Source organism: Mytilus edulis, chromosome 12, assembly GCF_963676685.1.
Source record: "Mytilus edulis chromosome 12, xbMytEdul2.2, whole genome shotgun sequence".
Lineage (NCBI taxonomy): Eukaryota > Metazoa > Mollusca > Bivalvia > Mytilida > Mytilidae > Mytilus > Mytilus edulis.
In genome coordinates this window covers 20,816,509-20,842,454 of record NC_092355.1, presented here as the reverse complement: position 1 = coordinate 20,842,454, position 25,946 = coordinate 20,816,509, and the positions used below count along the sequence as shown (strand labels likewise).

Genomic DNA, 25,946 nt, shown 5'->3' with positions numbered 1-25,946 from the left:
AACGAATCTAATAAGTCTTTTATGTTTGTAATTTTAATTCTCACTTTGAAATTTTAAGATATAGATAACCATTAAATTTGAACTTATTGTAAAGGTTCTTCATATTTCAGTCTAATCATCCTATTAAAAAAGAAAATTCGTTTTGCAACTTAATCTTACGAAATTATCAAGTGATTGGAAAGACAATGTAGCAGATAAAGACTAATTTTCCTGTAATTTCTGCTTTGTTCTACGAAAAGAAATATGTCTTCCTGTTTCCTGTTTCAATATCAAACTTCTAACAACTATGACCGTCATTTTTAGTGTATTTGCACTCGCACTTTTGATTTAAACTAGTTGCAAATTATCTAGAAATTTATATTACTGAATTTTCACATTGTTTACTTTCTTTCTATAATGTTTGTTGTTGTTGTGATAGATTCAAAACAACTTGTATGTGCATGATAGTCTTGTGTACTGGAGGGCTCTGGTTTGCTCTCAGACTGGCCAGGTCAAAATTAAAATCTTTGAAAATAATTTCGTAGTTACTGCTTCTTAGTACAACATTTCGTATGAAAAACGATTATTCATCGTTTTGTCATCATCCTCGCATCATAATGATATTATTGTAAGGTATGGTGTTGTTGATCTTACCTTCAGAAGTTGATTGTATAAATTAAGAATGACTTTTTGTCCTGTGACTTTCTGTCCTACCAAATTTGTGACTTTATGTCCTGTGACTTTTTGTCCTGTGACTTTCTGTCCGTTTACCTAAATTAAATCCCTTATTATATAGACACATCGTCATTTTTGGGATACGATTGCTTTCAAGCAATCTGTAGACTTAAACCAGTGGCTCAGAGCATTGCCCTCACGTCAATCGTTTTATTCTAAACATCTCAGATTCTTATGATTGTCTTGCTTTAAAAGGTAAAAACAAACAAAGGGATTGAACTTAAACAACTTTACTATAATGTTCTTTTCATAATCTTCATGTTTGATATTTCTTATGTGCGTTTTTATGCAGTTAAGCTGCATTATGCGAGCACCCTAGATTTGTGTTCTACCCAATAAATCCTGAAATACTTGCCATTGTTATTATCTAGCTTGCTACTATGTTATTTATAACTAATTGAACACTTTTTTAATACTTTTTATTCTGGATTACAAAAAAAATGACCAGAAAAACCTTAAATGATCGTCGATTTATCCAAAAGTTTTAAAGTTACACATAGGAAGTAGTGCTTATTAAGAATCCTTGTGTAGTTCATTATGACTTGTGCTTTTAGCTAAGATGTCAAAGAACAATTGTATGAAATATTTAATCGCCGAAAATCTCTTAAGACAAGTAGTTTAGATTTCCCAAATGACAAAAGTCGTAGGAATATTGTTTGTCATCAATACGTAGTACAACTACGTCAGTAGTCTATTATATAATAAGTTCAACTGTTCATGCTGTTGGCGGCAATTTCAAATTAGAAAAAGAAATTTTCATAGCTTTTCAATTTGGAGGCAGGTGTGCAAATTAGCGGTGGTCCGAGGTCCGTGACCTTCCACTTTTGCAAGCGGAATTTCGACTAGGATAGTTGGTTTCTAGCTACGCCCGACGTAGTCACCTTACATTTGAAAGAAAATAAGAAATTACTTTGCAAACCTTTTCACCATGTTCACCAAAGTCTCCAATGAAACGAGCTAAAAACTTATTTTTATCATTATTATTCATGACGGCGATGTTCATTTTGTTCAACCGCTAGCTTTATACAGAAAATCGCCGACAAATAATGTATAAATTCGAGTAAAATCGTATCTGATTGACAAAAACAACATTGTAAACACATAACAATGGCGGCCGTGAAGACAAAATTTTACAAAATCGGATCCGTTTCCGGAAGCGGATAAGGGTAATTCCGGGTTTGGCAATCCTTTACAAGGTGAAAAAATACATCTATGCATGGTAAATGAATATAAACACTAGTATTGTAAACCAAAAGATATATGTAAAAGAAAGAAAAAGCAGAAAAATATTTTATTCAGAAACTCAAAATTACTTTTTGACAAATTTTAATTTAAAAATCCAATACATCGTGACAGCTGGGAACAGTGTATCTAACAATATACATGTTCATGGTCACAGTCTAAATTTTCTTTATAAATGATAAATGATGATTATGCATGTGAGATGCTTTTAAAGTGTAAAGTTTACTGCAATTTCGAGGGGTTATTTGTTTTTTCTCAATTTTGAAGGGTCAATTATTAAAGTAGCTAAAAGTTTCATTCTTTATTTTCACTAATAATGCCACTTTATTATATATACCTTAATGTAAGTAATTCATATGATATATAGGTGGCATTCTTTGGACCACTCTACCCCCTCCTGTTTGATAACTTGGAAACGGTCGAGCTCCCCACCCCTAAACCATATGAGGGGGCAGATCCAGGATTTTAGGTTAGGAGGGGTGCAAACTTAAATTTTCGCTGAGCAGAGCGAGGCTAAAAAAATTTGAGGTAAAATTCTCGGAATATTCTTTATTAAGCTGAGAACAACCCATGCTTTGCAAATTTAAGGGGGGTGCAACCCCGCAACCCTCCCCCGTCTGAATTCGCCCCTGCATATACTTAACTTAAGTATAGGACAATATATTAAATAAAAAATGAAATATAGGGGGAGTCCCTGGAGTTACCCCACCCCCTCTTGTTTGAGAACTTGGAAACGGTCGAAATCCACACCCCTTAACCATATATATATTCATGTTTGTGACAATATGAAAAATCAAATGAAATATAGGAAGAGTTGCTAGGGGTCACCCCACCCCTCCTGTTTTAGAATTTAAAAATGGTCGAGATCCCCATCCCTAAACCATATATATTCATGTATTGGACAATATAACAAATCAGATGAAAGATAGGGGGAGTCCCTGAGGTCACTGTTCACCCTCCTGTTTGAGAACTTGGAAATGGTCAAGATCCTTACCCCTAAACCATATATACTCATGTATGGGACAATATAACAAATCAAATGAAATATAGGGGAAGTCCCTGTGGTCATCCCAACCCTCCTGTTTGAGAACTTGGAAACGGTGGAGATCCCCACACCAAAACAATATATATTCATGTATGGATCAATATAACAAATAAAATGAAATGTAGGGGAAGTCCCTAGGGTCACCCTACCCCCAGTGGCGGATCCAGAAATTTTTATAAGTGGGGCCCACTTACTGACCTAAGAGGGGCCCGCTCCAGTCACGCTTCAGTGATTTCCTATATAAGCAACCAAATTTTTTCCAAAAAAGGGGGGGCTGGGCCCCCTGCCCCCCTAAATCCTCTGCCTACCCCTACCTGTTTGAGAACTTGAAAACCGTTGAGATCCCCACCCCTAAATTATATATATTCATATGTATGGGACAAAATAACAAATAATTTACATTTACTATGGGCAGGTCAGTCAGACCTCACCTTTGATCCATGTTGTAGTGAACATTTGTCTGATTCGTGTCTCATAACTTTTGTACTATAGAACACAAACTCAGTTTTCTTTCCAGGGAAACCAGTCCATTCATACTATTACATGTTCATACTAAGTCAAATTGAACTTCTAGCAGTCAAATAAAACCAAGGTTAACTACCAAGTAGAACAACTGCAATCATTGGGAACTTGTACCACTGCAGACTCATCATAAAAAATATACATTGATACCGTATATGCATTGCTTTTGAAACCTTGATAACATATAAATTATTTGCCTTAACCCTTTCCTCCGTTGAATTTTTTTGTTTTTGCATACTTGATTCGCATAGGATTTTTCAATAAAATCCTGAAAATGTGCTTTAAAGTATTAATGCATTGCGAAAAACAAATATTTCATCAAATAAATTTAAGTCAGATATTCCTATGATATTCCTTTTCATATTGGATACAAATTTTATTAAGTCTACTGCAGACACTTTGTAGTCAAAGCGTTTCAACAGAGGTACTACACAGGCGTCAAAAGGCGTCATTATGTAGTAAAGGGGGTGGCGTCAAAAGGCGTCAGTATGGAGGAAAGGGTTAATAAATAAATCATTAGATAAACATGAATGTACTATATATGAATGTTTAATGTTGAGGCAACATTGCCACAGTTTTCAAAATTACGGTTGCCTTGGTTTTTGGTTAACTGCCTTCAGCGCTTACAGCGCTTTGATTTTTTGTGTTTTGGTCTGGTTTTTTTAAACTATAAGCACTAGGTCAACTTTTTATTTGTTGTATGGAAGGATTGTAGGCTGTACGTGTCTGTCTGGCATGGTTCATCTGACCTTGACCTAATTTTCATGGTTTATTATTCAATGTTTAGTTTTCTTCATTAAGTTTATTCTTAGCAATAGGTCAACTTAATATATATATTTAGTGTATTAAATGATTGTAAGATGTACATGTGTTTCTTGTTTAGTTTATACACTGTGTATTATCGTACAGCAGATATAGGTACTAACCAAGCGGGCATAATCGATTTTGAACTGACACGGTAACGAAAATCTTTGTTTTGTTTTATCAACATTCAGTGTTATTTCTCAACATCTGACATTCCTGCTCCAAAATAATTTTACATCGATTTTTTCCTATTTATAAGACAACTTTTATATTCTAATAAGAACAATTAACTTATAAATGTACAAATGGTTGTGAATGTCAACACCAACTTTCAATTTCGATACAATTGTCGAGACTTTTACATGTTTTATCTGAAAGAAAGCTAATACAGGGCAAAAGTAATAGTTACCAATCATAAACCTACCTGTGATTACTCATTCCTTTCAACATTTTGGGCAGTAAACGAGTATGAAAATTTTGTTTTTGTGTACGATGTACAGCAACTTATCTATGCACCTTACAGAAGGATATATATACATCACTTGATTCTCCATAAATACATGTACCAATGGTAACAAGACACTTCAGCATCCTTTTTGGACATTTTGGGATCAAGTCAATTTCGCACCTTATTTTTCTTCTCTCTTTTACATTGTATTCTGATTATATATATATAATATATATATTTAGAAAAATAAGAGAATTGTATTATAATACATGTAATACATAAAATAGATATTATAGATATGACACATATGTTTTACTTTTTAGAATACTATCGAAATAGAACTACATGTACAATGTACATGTATGCTCTATTACACTAAAACTAGAACATGAACATGATGAATGGTGAAATCTATAAAATCAATATTTAGGCATCTGGAAAAGAATACACAGAAATAGGACAGCTATCCAAATGACTAAGCTACAGTACAGTCTTCATAAATTAACAACAAAAAGAATAAACCACTTTTCTTCATAAGATACCCTTTACAATAATGTCATAAATAGTGCAAGAATCGAATTGGTAATTTAAAAAACATACAAAAATAATATCTATATTAACCATGATTAACACTAAAATTGCTGAGTTCATGCCCATATACCTACATTAGCTCATGCCCATATACCTACATTTGTGCATAGCAATGTTATTGTTTGGTTCAATATATCTTGATCAAGGATTTAATAATTGATTTTATCTTAATGACTGCTGATTTGTTTTGGTGCCGAAGTGTCCTTTCTCGTTTCCAATTTGTCAGATGCCAATTTGTTTGTGTGCGGAACTGTCTGGAATTCAATACCAAGTACTATTCATGTATTACCATTGACAACAGCAGCACAAGTATAAAAGAGTCTGAGACAAAAACCCAACCAAAGAGAAGACATCAGCAAAATTTAGGCTACTAGGCCACCTATGGGTCTTCAACGCAGTGAGAAAATGCCGTACTCTGACAAAAAGCGTTAAACTGTGCATACTTTTACATGTAGCATTATGGTTAAATGTTTTAATATAGAAAAAAAACAAATACTGTGTTTGTTTGGGTAGACAGTTGGATTTATTGACTATTTAAAGGTAATCAATATAAACTCCAGGCATTCATTGCAGGGGCAGATCCAGCCATTTTTAAAAGGGGGGTTCCCAACCCAGAACAAAGGGGGTTCCAACAATATGTCTCCATCATGTCCATTCATATGCATTGATCCACTAAAAAAAGGGGGGGTTCCAACCCCCAGAACCCCCCTCCTGGATCCTCCATTGCATTGGTCTCATTTTTCAGTTTTGAAGTGAATGAAATGAAATATTAACCCTACCAAATGACATTAATTGTACATTTTATAATCAGTCAGGGAAGTTACTTGTACAAGTGATTTTTAAAATCACTTTCTCAAGTGATATTTTCAACATAATAAGAGTTAATTCCCTTTCATTACTTTTTAAAAATCACTTCTACCAGTGATTAGAAATATTTTTTAAAATCACTCATTCAAGTGATTATTATTGTTTGGAAAATCTTAAATAAGAAACCAGGATTATCCCTCTCTTTCAGAGGACAACATCACAACAGGGGTCTTCTTGACATTAAGATAACTATAAAAAAGGTAAAAATAAATAAAAAAACTAACTTGTAGGCCCTGAGTAAAATTTATTTTCTGAGCAAAAAATAGCATTAGCAGTAGTACATGAATTACATGTTTTCATAAAGCAGAGGTTTCAAAACACCAAAACTTAAAATATAAAAAACAATTATTGCTGAGTTTGGCGGTAATATAAGCATTGTCTATATGTTGATAACATTTGGTTGAGGCAAATTTAAGTCAGAGAACAGAAACCAATTTTTGGACGAACAGACAGCATGGACAAGGGTGAAATTTAATGGCCCTACACTACAAATGGGCATAAAAAGGAACAGTAAGAACAATAATTATTAATAAACTTAAAATGCTTTGACCAAAAACAAACACAAACATTTTAACATACATTTGTCATGTTTGTAGAAAACTAAAGACCTGAGCAGTGATAAATAAGATTTTGCAGGTCATAATTATAATTTCTAGTGAAGTAAATTTATGGAATATAATCATTCATAGTATTGATCACTCTTATAAATGAAAATAAAACACTTCAAAGGGTGTCTTTCATCACATACATTTTGAAATAATGTATATCACTGGTACACATGATTTTAAATCACAGCACAGAGTTTTTTCATTCAATTAGAACGTAAATCACTTGTGGAAATGATTTGAAATCACTTTTGCAAATGATTTTAAATCACTTGTGCAAATGATTTAAAATCACTTAAGCAAATGATTAAAAATCACTGCACAGAGTGAATTAAAATTGGTGTTTATTTCTGATACCAGCAGTATTTTCAATTACTTTCTAGATGGTGAAAAACAGATATAATTTTTTTTTTAATTCAAATTTAAAAAAAATAACTTTATATTTATCAATCATTTCAAATGTTTGTAAATCGTATAAGTTCAGAGGGCTGAAACAAAATGTGTGGATTACAATAATTGAATCTTGGTAAAAAAGAGGCTCTTGACTACTGAATCTTGTTATTTTTTGCTTAAATCTTTCTTCAATGATTATTTTTGCTTTTCTATATATATTTATAATGAGTGGCTTAAAAATACCATTTAAATGTTCTTTAATGAATTGGTAGCCATGTTTGTTGATGGATCAAAACTTCAGTCACCTAAAAAGGGGGGATGAATCGAGTGACTTTAATTTACTGTTCCTCCAGAGTGATTTCAATAGAACACTGGTTAAGAAGTGATTTCTGATTGGAAACCCCTCCCTGTTAGACATCCAATATCAGAATATTAATCTTTTTATTTAATGACCAGGACTAATCATTGATTCAACTCCATTGCAGGTTGTCAAATTTTGCAGATCTTGATCATTTCAATCTTTTTGTCAGAATATAACTATTTCAACAAATTCAAATTCAGATAACTTTTTTGTTGTAATCTGGTTCAGCAAGGGGTCCTGCTGTCCAGCACAAGATCATTTATGAAGGAAATCAGATCAAATCTATATTTTTTATGCCCCACTTACGATAGTAGAGGGGCATTATGTTTTCTAATCTGTGCATTCGTCCGTCTGTCTGTACCATGAATAAATGCATTGCATTTTTGTCAGGAACTACTTGCCAAGGATTTCAAAATTTGGTGTTAGGATTTATATAAGTCAGCTACTTGTATACCCAGTGATGTGTTTTCCAAATTCATCATTATGAATTCAGGGAAAGAAGAAGTCATTATCATCACTGTAAAAGTGTTTGGATTTGTTGGTATATATCACCATTATCACTGGCAAAGTCAATTGGCTATAAATACCTTGTGTGCTATAAATGGTAAGGAACATGTGTACTAAGTTTTAAGTTGATTAGACTTCAGCTTCATCAAAAACTACCTTGACCAAAAACTTTAACCTGAAGTGGGATGAACGGATGCAAAGACGAATGGAGGAACAGACGGACTGACGGATGGACAGACAGAGGTAAAACAGTTTACCCCCCCCCCCCCCCCCCCCCCCCCTCCAAGTTTTTAAAGCAAGATTCAACGCTATAGCTAGGGTTAAGAATAATAAAAATCTCTTGTAATCGTAATGGTTTAATCATTGCACAGTATTTGACCTTCATTATGGTCAAATCCTATGTTTTTGTACTGCTATGCATGCTTTTTCAATAAAAGTTTGACATCACAATGCATTTTTTATAGTTAGGAAAACCCATGCATGAGACCAGTATAAATAATAATGAAAATCACTTGTATAAATTATTTCAAATCATTGCATAAAAAAAAAATTATCACTTGTACAAATGATTTTAAATCATTGCACAGAGTGATTTACATGAATTAATATAAATCACTTGTACAGCTGATTTCAAATCACTGCACAGTGATTTTCAGTAATAGTTATGGTCAGATCATACATGTATGTTAACAGTTTTCTTACTTATGAATTCGTACAATGCATGCTTTTGCTATGGAAATTGTGCTGTCAAAATACATTCATTAAAAATAGTAAGAAAACCCATAAGACCAGGATAAATAATAGTGTTAATCACTTGTACAAATGATTTTAAATCACTGTACAGAGTGATTTCTGTGATGGTACAAATGATCTTGCTGCACAGTGATTTTTAATAATTTGATATAACATGCATAAATCAGGATGTTAGATCAATAAAAACAAAAATGCAGACTCCCATTGATGTACAAGATCGTCAACAACAAAGAAGTGTACCTCCTATTAGACCAACTAGAGTATCTAGCAGGGATGGATCTAGCCATTTTAAATTGGGGATCCAACTATGTCCCCATTCAAATGCATTGATTGGCCAAAAAGGGGGGTCCCATCCCCGGAGGTTGCCACAGCACAGTCATCAGTGGAGGATCCAGAACTTTCATAAAAGGGGGGAGGGGAGGGGGGGGGGCTCCAGTCATGCATCAGTGATCCCCTATATAATCAACCAAATTTTTCCCACAAATCATTTGCAAATCAGGCCCTCCCCTGGATCCACCTATGGTCATTTGAGACATTCAAAACACAAATGACCAATCTCACAAAATATAAATGAACATTTGTTTTTATTTTGTATTAACCAAATTGAACCAAGTTGCCAGTATATATAGAAAGTTGAATGTGGACAGTATACACAGAAAAACATGTAAATTATTTGTTTACCATCTTTGATAAAAAAACATTATCTTGGCATGTAAGTTGTTATGGAGATAATGGAGTTTGTTAATAAAGATCTGCTTTATTAAGTCTGAATTTATCAAATAAAGATTTAATATTTTTGTTTGCAGTGTGAAGAAATTATGAAATTATAATAAATCAAGAAGGCACACAATGATTTCATATTTATATTATTGTGCCAAAAATTTCTGACATTCTGATTTACATGATTTTGTTTAAAACATTTTAAGTCGTCCGGAGTTATTCCCCTTTAAGTTAATTTCATTCCCAAAAATCACTTGCTGAAATGATCTTTTGTATCTGAATAAAAATATCACTCATTGAAGTGATTTAAAATCTTCAGAAGGTCCAATTTTCAAACCACGCAAGTACTTATATTTCTATCGAGAGTACATATTTTTTTCAACGTCAAAATGTAGTTTAAATGTTGAAGTTTATTGGAAAAATATTCACAGTACCAGCAAAAATCTTATAAAATCCCCAGACTATAAATATTTCAAGGCTATTTTTAGTCATTTTCAAGTAATTTTTGCAAATTCCTTTATTTTGTCAAAGTTTACAGTGTTTCCCACCATATCTTTGGAAAACCATGTAGTTTAGGAACAATCACACAAAATTACAACAAGCTACAAATTGGGGGAAATTCAAATTTTCAAGTTTTTATACCTATAGCTATGTTTCTAAGCGAAAATAAAAGATCACTCAAATAAGTGATTTTAAAAATCACTTGTACAAGTAACTCCCCTGACTGATAATAATGTTCTAACATGTTGAATCTTCTGCATAAAAGGATGTTGCTGTAATTGTTCAATTTTATCTTTATCGTTTTATTTTTTTTCTTTCAGAATATTGACAATGTTTAAGGCATTAGATAAAGTGAACTATAACACACTGAACCTCAACAAACCTAAGGAACCAGTCAAAGAGATAATTAAACCAATTTCATTGGTTCAGATAAGTTGCCGTGTGATCAACAGATGTGATGGATTGACCAATCATGCAATACGTTGTGTACCAATACACTTAGCAGAAGATTTACTCAGGGCAGCAATAGAGAAGGCACAACCTAATGCTATCAGTGCTATCATATCAAACTGGCCACATACAGAATTATGGTAAGTTTGTCAAAGTCTTTTTTAAAGAATGTGCACAGAAATTAGGAAGAAAAAAATGACATTCGAAATGGATTGGCAAGTCTGGGTTCTCTCCTCATCCTCCACCAATAAAAACTGACTTCCACAAAATAGCACAATATTCATGATATTGCTGTAAGTGACTTTAAACACCAATCAGTCAATCAATAATATTCAGCTTCATTTGGTTTTAATGTACTAATTACTGCTGATCACATTTTATTACAATTGTAAATATAAGTGCATTCAACTGTAAAGCCTTTACTTCTGTGAACTGGTTCAAAATTTACTACATGTGTACACATATTACTACAGTTGTACACATAAAAATACAGTACTATTTGTACACATATTAATACAGTACTAGTTGCACACATATTACTAATAATGTACACATATAAGTACAGTTGTACACATATAAGTACAGTTGTACACATATAAGTACAGTTGTACACATCTTACTACAGCTACACACAATGTGCTATAGTTGTTCATGTGCACACACAGTACTTCAGCTGTTCACATTTTACTATATACATGTAGTTGTTTGAATTTATCTTTGAATTCTTATGTGAGAGGCAAATGACATTGAAGTTACTTCTATTTTAGTTTTAAAGATATATTACCACCCAAACACCATGATATTTTTGAAGAGGAAATGGGCCATGATTTGGTAGTGTTCAGAGGAGTGATCAACAGAACTAAATATTGTAAACTGAAATCTATTGACTTCAGAGGACTTAAATTGAGTAAGTTTCAACATGTTCAAGAAATAATAATAAATACTGTAAATTCAGAAATTATTGAGATGGTTTTATTGTTGTGAAAAATGCAACAGCTGAACAGGGTACTAATCTCAATAATTTAAAATCACATTTTAGTCTAAAAAGACAAAATCACAATGATAAATGCACCCAATAACTTCTGAATTTACAGTATTGAAAAAAATCTGACCCATATGGTTCAATTGACAGTTTCACAGAAAAACAATTTAATTAAAAACCGATCTTTCGTCTCTCCAGTCCTCCACGCTATATATCAGAAAACAGGGTTGATAAAAGATTTGTTTTTAATTAGATTGAAAAAAGGCTATAGTATTCATTATTGTATTTGATAGCAATAAGAATTAATAAGTATAAAAAAGAAGATGTGGTATATAGACATTAACAACTATAGGTTACCAAACGGCCTTCAACAACGAGCAAAGCCCATACCGCATAGTCAGCTATAAAAGGCCCCGATAAGACAATGTAAAACAATTCGGTATAGTTTAGTCAAAATAGAAGTGAATTATCAGAATGATTTAAAAAAAAAAGTAATAGATGTAAGTTGTTTCAGGGGCAGCAACACTGTATTTTTGGTAGGGAAAATTGAATACAATTTGTAGCAGGCAAAGGACCATGAAACTGGATTTTTTTCCCCTAAAAGATCAGATATTACTGAGAAAAAGATTAGCAGAGGTCCAAACTCCTTGGCTACTAAAATTTGCTCTAGGACTTAAATTTTTAATCTAATAAGTTCATAGTGCTAATATTGATCTTTCATATTGTGGCAAATGTGGCCCTAGATGGAAAATGTTAGTCTTTCCCCTTGTGTGTACACATGGTGTAGATGTGTAATATATAGTATGTATTTGTTTTATAGATGTGAACACATGGTGTAGATGTGTAACATATAGTATTTATTTGTTTTATAGATGTGTACACATGGTGTAGATGTGTAGTATATAGTATGTATTTATTTTGAAGATGGAACATTCTGCAAGTTGATTGTACAGATGTGGCCTATTTTGTCATTAAAGAAATCACAACAAAAAACAAAGAATTTAGTGAAAACAATAGTCAAAAATGCTGGTAAATGATTTTTTAAGTGTGTCAATTTGGCAGACAACTGTTGATGTAATTCTGTGCATACAAATGAAAGGAGATTTTGGGTAGACCTGAATAAAACAGTAACTTAATTACATGTACACCAAAAACCAGAAAACATCTATCCTTTTGCGTACAAAAAAAAATGAAAGTTCAAAATGGAAATTACACACAATTTTAAGTCCTCTGGAAATGTCAAAATCAGAATTTTTTTTTGAACATTTACGTTAACCAAAATACCAAACTTGACCTACAAAAAAACACTATAGTATTCCATCTAAGATTTACTTAGAATGTTGTAAAAGGGTAGTATTTTGTATGTAACTTGTAAGTGCTTTTCTTTTGGATACCATAGTTGTAAAAATTAAGTTTCATTTTACTAGAAAAATATCAATACCTTTCGAAAATAGAATATCAAGATTTTAAGTGTTTTTGCATTATTAAAGAAAAGCAATTTGGATATATGAAATTTAATGTATTTTAAGTATGAAAAGAAGTAATAAATTTATTGATTTTCAGTGTCAAAAAATGTTATAATTTGAAATATATTTTAGGTGTGAAAAGAAGTCGTTTAACAGATGAAATTTTGCCAAAAATGTTGGAAGATCTGCTGTGTCACGAGATGGTTAAAAATTCTACATTCTCTATATACATTCCTAAAGGTAGATAACTCCACATTCTCTATATACATTACTAAAGGTAGATAATTCCACATTCTCTATATACATTCCTAAAGGTAGATGACTCCACATTCTCTATATACATTCCTAAAGGTAGATAACTCCACATTCTCTTTACACATTCATAAAGGTAGATAACTCCACATTCTCTATATACATTTCTAAAGGTAGACAACTCCACATTCTCTTTACACATTCATAAAGGTAGATAACTCCACATTCTCTATAAACATTTCTAAAGGTAGACAACTCCACATTCTCTTTACACATTCATAAAGGTAGACAACTCCACATTCTCTTTACACATTCATAAAGGTAGATAACTCCACATTCTCTTTACACATTCATAAAGGTAGATAACTCCACATTCTCTATATACATTTCTAAAGGTAGACAACTCCACATTCTCTATATACATTCCAAAAGGTAGATAATTCCACATTCTCTATAAACATTCCTAAAGGGAGATAATTCCACATTCTCTATATATTTCTAAAGGTAGATAATCATAGTGTTAAATGTCAGGGCTTTTCCAAAATGAATTGAAAAAGGGGGTTCTAAATGCACTTTTTATGAAAATTTGATTAGTGGTGGTTATTTTTTAACATATAATATGAAATAATCAATTGTAATTTCTTGCATGACATGATTAAATAAAAAAATGCCTTCCCAAACCCGCCCATTTTTTTTTTCTATAATAGGGAGTTGGAAAGCTCTTATTATTTTACACCATCCTGCATAAAATTTCATTATATTTCTGTCTAAAATTATTCAGTTTTCAAGAACTTTGACTTTATAGATTTGCCTAGGTCTTCCTACAAGCCTATAGAAACCTTGTTAATCGCTCAACATTTTAAATTTGTTGTTCATACATTTGTACCCACCAAAACCTCAAAAATTGGTATTCTACAAATAAAAATGAATCCACTAAAATTTTAATTCTGATCTTCAATTTTCAGGAGAAAAAATGACTGTGAAGATGGACAACTTACAGTTTTCTACAAACAGGACATTCTTCATGGATTACCTCATATGCAATGGACTGCGGTCAATTACACCTTTGTCTATCTCTGTGTCTAATATTTGTATCAAGTAAGTGATATTCTTCATGGATTACCTCATATGCAATGGACTGCGGTCAATTACACCTTTGTCTATCTCTGTGTCTAATATTTGTATCAAGTAAGTGATATTTTGGTTAGCACAGTGCTTGCCTTAGAGCTTATAAGCATCATTGAAATTGTGGTGAGGGTCTGCTTGGAAAGGGGGAGGGTCTTTCATTTCTGTATTCTTAATTTCTTTGACAATTATTTTCTATTATTTATTTTTTTGCCTAAATTTTCTCTATTATATTATTTTTATGGTCCATTTTTCTTTATAATGTAAATCCCAGCAAGACCCTCAATTAACGTGTGATGCTTTTCTGATATGATATCCTTATAAATTGTGATGCTATAATTTCTAGAAAGAAGAGGGTATTTCAAAATCCTGATTTACCTGGATGCTTGATAAAAACATTTAGGACAACACTTGTTAATGGTGTGATAGTGGTTTTTGAAAGACAACTCTTGTGGTTGATCTAAAAACTTTTCGAAACTTTATTTTCTAGGGTCATTGAGAAAGACCCAATTTTATGGCCTGAGTGACTGTCTTTTAATATTGCCTTCAGGGACATATACCCAAAGCCCATAGTACAAAACACATCTGGTATGATGCATGAAAAAAAGCAAAATATCAGGGGAAAACTTTTGAATTATGGTTTAAAATCATAAGTATTGAACCATAATCATAAGGAAAAGTTATTTCTATGGATCGTTTACCTTCCCTGCAGGGAACCTTAAATATTTAAATGGATCATCAAATGGAGAATGGGAATGTGTCAAAGAGACAACAACTTTACCAAAGAGCCCAAGGCCACCATTTAGCCCTCTTATCTTATTTTGTTAGATAAGAACTACTGGTAAGCAAACACAACTGATTGCAATTTAATCGTGTGTAATATTGTTTTTCTGTTTGTCTTTTTCATTTTTAGCCATGGCGTTGTCAGTTTATTTTGGATTTATGAGTTTGACTGTCCCTTTGGTATCTTTCGTCCCTCTTTTAGTTTAAATTAGAAAATAAAGAGGGTATATTATTTTTATAGAGGGAGGGGGGAAGATTAAAGCTCTGAAGAGTCTGAAATTTCTTCAGTAGATAAAGTATTCAATATTCTTGAGAATTAAGTTAATTTCTTTTTATAATGCTTTCACTAAGATAAACTTTGACAGTTACGTCGTTTTTGAATTTATATTAAGTAAGGATAAACAGAATTGTGGGAGAAAATAAAAAATACCAAATTAAGAAAAAGCCAAAACAAAACAGACAGTAATGAATTCTGACATTGCTTCAGAATAGATTTAAAAGTTTTTTGTGTCCTTTTAATTTATTGAATTGAGTTGACTAATGTAGTCCTGATAATTAAATTTTGCTACATGTTAATACATTTCTTTTGTAGGTCTGATTTAATGATTGGAGATGATGTAATGGACTGCTTAGCCCCTTTTATTGTCTTGAGGGGCTTAGACCCAGAGGTTTGTCTTAAGTTTGATATCTTAATTTGACTTGAGAGACTTCAACCCAGAGATTTTGCCTTAAAATGCTGTTGGTTATGAGCCAATGCTCTGTGTTAAAGTACTTTTACCTATAATGGTTTACTGTTACAAATTGTGACTTGGATGGAGAGTTGTCTCATTAGCACTCAAACCACATCTTTTTACATCTTTATAATTTATTTTATCGAAAAGCTTCATCCAGGAGGTTTGACCTCAAATAGATAGTCCTGTTTATTGTCCTTTGTGTCATAGAATGATAACTCCTTTAATTGTTTTGAGAGGCTTAGACTCTGCAATTTGTCTTTAAAACAAATGCCCCATTTGTTATCTGCAGTGGCTTGAATCCATAGGTTTTCATATAACTTGTGGGATACCATTTTTTTTTATTTTATGGGTCAAAAGTAAACACTAATTCAATAGTATAAGGAATTGTTTAATGTCTATTTGCTTTTATTTATTCTTCAGCAAAACCATGAAATCAAATATCCACAAAAATTGAATTTTTCCTTAATCAAAGAAATTGGGAGGCAACTGAAATAAGTGAATCTTCTGTATGGATATATAAAAATTGCCACTGGACATTAAGCGAAAAAAAATCAATCAACAGTAGCCATTAGATTTAATTAAAGCATTATGTAAATAATGAAAAGTATAAAGTCAGCAGCTTTAAGGCAGCAACTAAAAAGCACAAACAAACAGAAGACTTCTAAAGGCTTTGAAACAGTCATGAACAAAAAGCAAATGTCTATACATTATTTTTAGTCTAAATCACCCAGGGTAGAATCTTAACCCAATTATATAAGATAACGAAACAATTATTATTTTGTTTTTCAGAACATTGAAGGAATTGAGCTGAAGCAACTTGAAGAGGGAATTTTCTTTCTCGTAGCATCAGACCTTCAGAAATTTAAAAACGTTCGTGCATTAGATCTTCAGGACTGCAATATATATTTACAGGAAGGTCGAACGAGAAGTAGAACAGCATTACGGAATAAAATAGTGGAAACTTTGAACTGTTTCTCGAACTTAATTCGATTGGATCTAAGCTTTAATTATCTTCTTGGTTGTCTTGGTGAGATATTAACAGCATTAAAACAACCCCTTGAATTTCTCAGTTTACGGGGCTGTGACTTAAATGAAAATGACCTGTCATGTTTGACAAAGTCTCAACATGCAATTCACTTAAAGGAACTAAATTTAAGTAAAGTGTGCCAATTTTCCATCTATGACAATGATAGGATATCGCCTATGTTTTTGTTAAAGATCACAAAACATTTTTCAAATGTGAAAATTCTAAGCCTAGCACAGAATCATTTACCGGATGCTTCAGTGTCGGAATTTTGTCATATTTTACGCCATGATTTGAAATACCTTAAAGTTCTGGACATTGCAGGGAATATATTGACAGAAGAGAATTTAACTGACATTACGAAAGCTTTAGCTCACATTAAATCAATGCAGAAATTCCGTCTGACTTGTACAAACAATTTATTAGAAGATGCCATGGGACCTCTTGATGGTGGAAATAATCAAGAAGATCTGAAGAAGAAATTTTGTGGTGTTCTATCCTGTCTTGGTCGTGATGATATAATCGTGGACATTGTTCGTCTTTCTTATGCAATATTTGTGGACTTAGTGGATATAATGGACCCAGAGTGAAAATGTCAGTCTGTTTATATGCAATATTTATATAGTTGGTTGATATAATGGAACCAGAGCGGATTAAATATGTCAAAGACAAATCGGAGAGTATTGAGATGGCATTTCTTAGTAAATGGGAATACATAAATTTGTTTGACAGTAGAGAGGATGCAAATCTGGTTTGATTTGTCAATAGGATACATGTGCAATTATTCCATTGATTGTAAACTGAGATCTTTTGGATTATTCATAGCTGACATTTATTTGACATCAGAATCAATATTTCTTATATGAAGCAGAAAAAAAAAATGTCAGTAAAAATATGAGTTTATAAATAATGTTCAATTTTGTTGGTGCATTACAAGTTATTTTCTTTTAGGGTTTTGAAATATCAGAATTTAATAATTGATCTCTGTTTCAGCTTACAAATATTGGACAGTATGAAACTGGTTTGGCCCCTCAACATGTAGTGTCTTTACCATTTCTAGGTTTTCTTTGAACTTCTATTTTCTATTTTCTGAAGAGAGACAGTTGTAAGTGATTGGTGTTATCTGTTGCACATAAAGAAAAAAATCTGATCAAACTACCTTAAGAAATTATTTTGACTTTTTTTTTAACGGATGCATGCTTCTCTTTTTTTTTTTTACTTTGGTCAGATATTCAGAATCCTCTAGTCTTTTCCATAAAGTGTCAATAACATTTTGCCTGCCATCCCCTACTTTTTCCCCTTTAATTTTTTATCATGTCTTCATAGACTTTTAAAAGCCATTTTTGGAAATCTTCAAAATCCTTGTTAATTTTTCATATTTTTTTGAAAGAAAAGGGTGCCAATGTTAAATGCTTGAAAATCCAGAGAAGATCATTTTCAGCCAAACTGTCAATGAATCATACACAGAACTGTAATCTTTTCTGCTTTGTTAATATATGAAACAGAGGATCCAGCATCATTGAGATAAGTGTATTGTCATCAGGTCATGGTTTTGGTTAAGTGTATTGTCATCAGGTCATGGTTTTGGTTAAGTGTATTGTCATCAGGTCATGGCTTTGGTTAAGTGTATTGTTAGCTCACCTGGCCCAAAGGGCCAAGTGAGCTTTTCTCATCACTTGGCATCTGGCGTCCGACATTGTCGTTGTCTGTCGCCGTCGTCGTCCGTAGTGGTTAACTTTTACAAAAACCTTCTCCTCTGAAACTACTGGGCCAAATTTAACCAAACTTGGCCACAATCATCATTCGGGTATTTAATTAAAAAATTGTGTCCGGTGACCCGCAAAACCAACCAAGATGGCGGCCATGGCTAAAAATAGAACATAGGGGTAAAATGTATATTCGAGATCTATCTGCCCTGAAATTTTCAGATGAATCGGACATTCGATTGTTGGGTTGCTTCCTCTGAAATGATAATTTTAAGGAAAATTTTTAGTTTTCGGTTATTTTCTTAAATATTGTTATAGATAGAGATAAACTTTAAACAACAATAATGTTCAGCAAAGTAAGATCTACAAATAAATCGCAATGACCAAAATGGTCAGTTGACCCCTTAAGGAGTTATTGCCCTTTATAGGCATTTTATTACTTTTTTTTACGTAACTTTTACAAAAATCTTCTCCTCTGAAACTAATCAGCTAAATTTAATGAAACTTAGCCACAATAATTATTAGGAAATCTAGTTTTAAAAATGTGTGCTGTGACAAAGCCAACCAACCAAGATGGCTGCCATATTTAAAAAAAGAACATAGAGGTAAAATGTAGATTTTGGCTTATAACTTTGAAACCAAAGCATTTAAAGCAAATCTAACAAGGGGTCAACTTGTTTATCAAGTACATGTATAAATCTATCTGCCCTGAAATTTTCAGATAAATTGGACAATTGGTTGTTAGGTTGCTGCCCCTGAATTGGTAACTTTTATGGAAATTTTGTTGTTTTTGGTTATTGTCTTGAATACTATTATAGATACAGATAAACTGTAAACAGCAATAATGTTCAGCAAAGTAAGATCTACAAATAAGTCAACATGACCAAAATGGACAGTTGACCCCTTGAGGAGTAAGTGCCCTTTAAAGTCAATTTTTAACATTAACATTTAACATTTTCATTAATTTGGTAATTTGGTAAGTTTTTACAAAATCTTCTCCTCTGTAACTAAAGGGCCGAGTTCATTACAGATAGAGAAAATTGTTGTAGGTAGCAAGAATAATCCGTAAAGTATGATCTACAAACACATCACCAAAACACAATTTTGTCATGAATCAATCTGTTTCCTTTGTTTAATATGCACATAGACCAAGGTGAGCGACACAGGCTCTTAAGAGACTCTAGTTATCAGGTCATGGCTGTGGTTAAGTGTATTGTCATCAGGTCATGGCTGTGGTTAAATGTATTGTCATCAGGTCATGGTCATGGCTGTGGTTAAATGTATTGTCATCAGGTCGTGGTTAAGTGTATTGTCATCAGGTCATGGATTGGTTAAGTGTATTGTTATCAGGTCATGGTTGTGGTTAAGTGTGTTGTCATCAGGTCATAGCTGTGGTTAAGTGTATTGTCATCAGGTCATGGCTGTGAATAAGTGTATTGTCATCAGGTCATGGCTGTGGTTAAGTGAATTGTCATCAGGTCATGGCTGTGGTTAAGTGTATTGGCATCAGGTCATGGCTGTGGTTAAGTGTATTGTCATCAGGTCATGGCTGTGGTTAAGTGAATTGTCATCAGGTCATGGCTGTGGTTAAATGTATTGTCATCAGGTCATGGTCGTGGTTAAGTGTATTGTCATCAGGTCATGGCTGTGGTTAAATGTATTGTCATCAGGTCATGGTCGTGGTTAAGTGTATTGTCATCTGGTCATGGCTGTGGTTAAGTGTATTGTCATCAGGTCATGGCTGTGGTTAAATGTATTGTCATCAGGTCATGGTCGTGGTTAAGTGTATTGTTATCTGGTCATGGCTGTGGTTAAGTGAATTGTCATCAAGTCATGGTTGTGGTTCAGGGAATTGTCATCAGGTCATGGCTGTGGTTAAGTGTATTGGCATCAGGTCATGGCTGTGGTTAAGTGTATTGTCATCAGGTCATGGCTGTGGTTAAGTGTATTGGCATCAGGTCATGGCTGTGGTTAAGTGTATTGGCATCAGGTCATGGCTGTGGTTAATTGTATTGTCATCAGGTCATGGCTGTGGTTAAGTGTATTGGCATCAGGTCATGGCTGTGGTTAAGTGTATTGTCATCAGGTCATGGCTGTGGTTAAATGTATTGTCATCAGGTCATGGTCGTGGTTAAGTGTATTGTTATCTGGTCATGGCTGTGGTTAAGTGAATTGTCATCAAGACATGATTGTGGCTAAGTGAATTGTCATCAGGTCATGGCTGTGGTTAAGTGTATTGTCATCAGGTCATGGCTGTGGTTAAGTGTATTGTCATCAGGTCATGGCTGTTGTTAAGTGTATTGGCATCAGGTCATTGCTGTGGTTAATTGTATTGTCATCAGGTCATGGCTGTGGTTAAGTGTATTGTCATCAGATCATGGATGTGCTAAAGTGTATTGTCATCAGGTCATGGCTGTGATTTTCGTACAATATTATACAACCAATGTCGTTTCAACTGATCGGCCAAAAGCTTACGTTTTAATTTGCATAATGACAGTCTATTTGAAGATGTGTGTGTGATAAGAATGCTGTTATAACTATAACTGATTTCTATTCACCTAAAGTGTCATCAAACTGATATACATGTACTAATGAACAGAGTGTATGCGATGGGGCGAATAACTGGACACTTTATTGTTGAGTTTATCCCGAAACACCTGTCTATAGATGGATCAATCTTAAATAATAGAACCAGTTAAACCCTGCCCAGTCAAGAGAAATAAATCAAGTAATATAATAAAATGAATGCGGTGATATGGTAGTGTTGCCAATGAAACAACTATCAACCATCATGATCATAGTTATGATAGTCCCAAAGATGTGGATTTTAAGAACTAAAGTTTACTGTACCACCTTTTACAATGAGCAAAAACCATACAATATACATTTTACTAAGCTTTAAAAGGCTGATTTATGACAAAACAACAAAAGAAAAATAAATATATACAAAATTTTTCAAAGCAGTTATGGGATGAGTTTAATTGATGACTTACATCAACCAATGGTAACCATTGATTTAAAGACTAAAGTCTTGGAAGAGGCGTATATATGATCTAGGATATGCAGGGCTTAACATGTTAACGAGGGCTCATCAGTTCACCTAATCTGGTCGACTATAATTTTCACATTTTATTCACCAGGCATGGTCTTGTTGGGTTGATCAATTTTTATACGACCGCAAAAACTGAAAATTGTTTGGTTGTATATTGGTATGATGTTGTCGTCGTCGTCGTCGTCGTCGTCCGAATACTTTTAGTTTTCGCACTCTAACTTTAGTAAATGTGAATAGAAATCTATGAAATTTTAACACAAGGTTTATTACCATAAAAGGAAGGTTGGGATTGATTTTGGAAGTTTTGGTCCCAACATTTTAGGAATTAGGGGCCAAAAAGGGCCCAAATAAGCATTTTCTTGGTTTTCGCACTATAACTTTAGTTTAAGTAAATAGAAATCAATGAAATTTAAACACAAGGTTTATGACCACAAAAGGAAGGTTGGAATTGATTTTGGGAGGTGAGGTCCGAACAGTTTAGGAATTAGGGACCAAAAAGGGGCCAAAATAAGCATTTTTCTTGGTTTTCGCACTATAACTTTAGTATTAGTAAATAGAAATCTATGAAATTTAAACACAAGGTTTATGACCATTAAAAGAAGGTTGGGATTGATTTTGGAAGTTTTGGTCCCAACAGTTTAGGAATAAGGGGCCCCAAAGGGTCCAATCTAACTGTGTATAGAGATTCTTAATTTTTGGTCCCGTTTTCAAATTGTTCTACATTTAGGTCCAAAGGGTTCAAAACTAAACTTAGTTTGATTTTAACAAAAATTGAATCCTTGGGGTTCTTTGATATGCCAAATCTAACTGTGTATGTAGATTCTTAATTTTTGGTCCCGTTTTCAAATTGGTCTATATTAAAGTCCAAAGGGTCCAAAAATAAACTAAGTTTGATTTTAACAAAAATTGAATTCTTGGGCTTCTTTGATATGCTGAATCTAAACATGTACTTAGATTTTTTATTATGGGCCTAGTTTTCAAGTTGGTCCTAATTAGGATCCAAAATTATTATATTAAGTATTGTGCAATAGCAAGAAATTTTCAATTGGACAGTATTCAGCAATAGCAAGAAATCTTCAATTGCACAGTATTGTGCAATAGCAAGAAATTTTCAATTGCACAGTATTGCACAATAGCAAGAAATCTTCAATTGCACAGTATTGTGCAATAGCAAATATTTTCAATTGCACAGTATTGCGCAATAGCAAGAAATATCTAATTGCACAATATTGTGCAATAGCAAGAAATTTTCATATTTTCAATTGTAGTTATCTTTCTTTGTCTAGAATAGTAGTTGAATCAACTTAAATCATTGCTTTATACAATATACAATGTATATTCACTTTTACTACCAACTGATAAATGAAAACAATCTTTACCATTCAGTGATAACAAGCACTTTTTTACATTTTAATATGTATTTAAATGAGTAGTTATTGTTGCAAACTCCATTAGAAATTTGAATTGAGATCAGTTTTGGAATAAGGGAAAGGGGGATGTGAAAAAAAATTTGGTTCAATTATTTTCATTTCAGATTTCATAAATAAAAAGAAAATTTCTTCAAACATTTTTTTTGAGAGGATGAATATTCAACAGCATAGTGAATTGCTCAAAGGCAAAAAAAAATTTAAGTTCATTAGACCACATTCATTATGTGTCAGAAACCTATGCTGTGTCGACTATTTAATCACAATCCAAAATTAGAGCTGAATCCAGCTTGAATGTTGTGTCTATACTTGCCCCAACCGTTCAGAGTTCAACCTCTGCGGTCGTATAAAACTGCGCCCTGCGGAGCATCTGGTTGATTCAGCCATGATGAATCTATGCAATGGCTACGGATTTAGAGATGGTGTGAAATTCTTAGTTTTAGACATGCCATGAAAATAATTATGACTTGCAGAAGCTTAATAAACACTATTTTGATCATCAACTGCTACGTTTTGATACGTAATTTGTCGTTAAAATCAGAAAAGGTTAGGTCAACATCTTCTTTATTCACATTCTTTATTCAAGTTATACACTGGCATAAAGTTTCTATTGTGTATACAAAATTATCTTAAATTGTCATTTATTGTTTTCCTGTGAAAATGTAGATCATATGTTGTGAAACATTAACGCACAATATAAAACCTGCATCATAGTTAAACTACTTAAGGGTTGACAACGAACAGGGAAATAAGAAAGCATGGTCAAACCTGAAGCACAGGGAAACAACTAACAAAACGACAATGAACTTGCATCGGGAAATACATAAGCATGGTCAAACCTGAAGCACAGGGAAACAACTAACAAAACGACAATGAACTTGCATCGGGAAATACATAAGCATGGTCATACCTGCAGCATATGGAAAGAACGAACCATATGACAAAGAACTTGCATCGGGAAATACACAAGCATGAGTTGATAGTAAATAGCAAATACATGTTATTTCTAGTATATTTATGTGATGTCATACGGTGAAACACGCAAATTATTGAAATTACTAGAAAATAAAAAAAAAATAACGGATTTTGGAAAAAAGTGGGAGGGCAATCAAAATTGACTTGTCCCCAAGTACATTTTGTACACTATGCTTTATTTAAAAACCCTCTGTCACACATCTGGCTGAAGAACATGTATTATAGGCCGTTTCAGAATCTAAAACATAATTGGTATTTTTATTGTTCGAAAAGCTTTTACCGTCGACCAAAGAAGTTAGAATCGCGCAAAAATCTCTAGATTTCACTTCACTTTACCCCAACAAAGGTCATGGGTATATGCTTTACCCCGTTTGTCCACCAACCTAAGATAACTAGTGTGTCTTGTTCTCCTTATAAGCTCACTTGTGTCATCATATGGCCTCCATCGTCCGATAACTTTTACACAAATCTTATCCACTGAAACTACGGAGACAATGAGAAAAAAACTTATCCACAATTATTATGAAAGTGTGTCCGACGATCCCGCCTTTACTTGGTATTTCTCCTGAGTATTCAATGACAAATTCACAGGGATACGCAGCCAACCGCTGTAGTTCGAGTAATTCGATATAAACACCCAAACAATACATAAAGCAACAGTAATATACCGCTGTTCGAACTCATAAATCGATTGAGAGAAAAAAAATCCGGGTTACAAACTTAAACCAAGGGAAACACGTCAACTATAACAGGTTAACAATGAAAAAACAGAAACACTAAAGTGCAGCAAACAAATAAACGACAATGTAACACACACAGAAACGAGCTTTAAGATAACAACTGCCCTGACTTGGTACAGGATATTTTAAGAAAACAATGTTGGATTGAACCTTGTTTTGTGGGTAGCCAAACCTCGCGCTTGTATGGCAATGTTTAATATAACACTAAAAGGACAACATTACATTACAGGAAGTACAGTATAAATAAATGCAAGAACATTCGGAACAGAGAAATACTCAAATAAACAATACAATAAAACATTTCGACAGTCTAATAGTTATCAAAGGTACCATGCTGCTTATAATTTAATACGCCAGACGTCATGCTCAGATCAAAATAGTCAGAAAGACAAATCAGTATAAAGTTAAAGAGCCATGACGACCCAAAATTCCAAAATGTTGTGCCAATTACGGCTATAGTTATCTATGCCTGGGATAAGACAATCCTTAGTATTTAGAATAAAACCAGTTTGTAAAGTTAAGAGAGAAACATTTGTGAAAGATTATTTTGAAGGGGATCTAAAAATAATTAGTTTGAAACCTTTCATAAAATCACTGAAATGTACAAGGTTAGAAGGTTGATCAATAATAATTAAAAAAAAAAAATACAGGAAACTCTTGCTTTTCTATGGGATTGATTTTGATTTATTAGAAAAAACAGGTGTCAAAAACATAGAAAAAAGTATGAATATAGCACAAATCTATTTTGGAAAGATATTTAGGGTGCCTGGAAAAAGTTGTTGCATTAAATATTGAATATGCATTGGAATATTTTTGAATATGCCTTTATGGTTTAATGAGAAAATTAAAATAGAAAATGATGTTGTTTTCTACAAAGACTGGTATGACAAAGGTGTACACATTGTAAATGATTTATTAGATGAAGCTGAAGACTTTCTCTGACTAAATTCCGGAACGTGTATCCCATACGTACAGAGTTACTGAAATATTATGGCTTAATAAATTGTGTTAACATGGTTAAACAGTATTTACAACATTTTGTTAAAAATGCTGCATCTCCAATTAAGAATTGTCACCCAACCATTCCTAATAGTATCAAGATTTTTTTAAACATAAGAAAGGTTCTAAAGATATGTACTTCATATTGAGAAAAATCT

General features: G+C 33.0%; 1 protein-coding gene across 2 annotated transcripts; it reads left to right on the top strand.

Moving 5' to 3' along the window:
* Positions 1–139: 139 nt before the first annotated feature.
* LOC139497985 (uncharacterized) lies at positions 140–17,799 on the top strand. Of its 2 annotated transcripts, none has more exons than XM_071286244.1 (8): positions 140–212; positions 10,394–10,663; positions 11,291–11,430; positions 12,430–12,534; positions 13,104–13,211; positions 14,189–14,321; positions 15,724–15,799; positions 16,655–17,799. In XM_071286244.1, exons 2-8 carry the CDS (start codon positions 10,404–10,406, stop codon positions 17,477–17,479), a joined length of 1,647 nt encoding a protein of 548 aa, XP_071142345.1. In that variant the 5' UTR covers positions 140–212; positions 10,394–10,403; the 3' UTR covers positions 17,480–17,799. The 2 variants fall into 2 exon arrangements, with proteins under 2 accessions (XP_071142345.1, XP_071142346.1); XM_071286245.1 differs by lacking the exon at positions 140–212 and adding an exon at positions 5,099–5,357.
* The last annotated feature ends 8,147 nt before the right edge of the window (positions 17,800–25,946 follow it).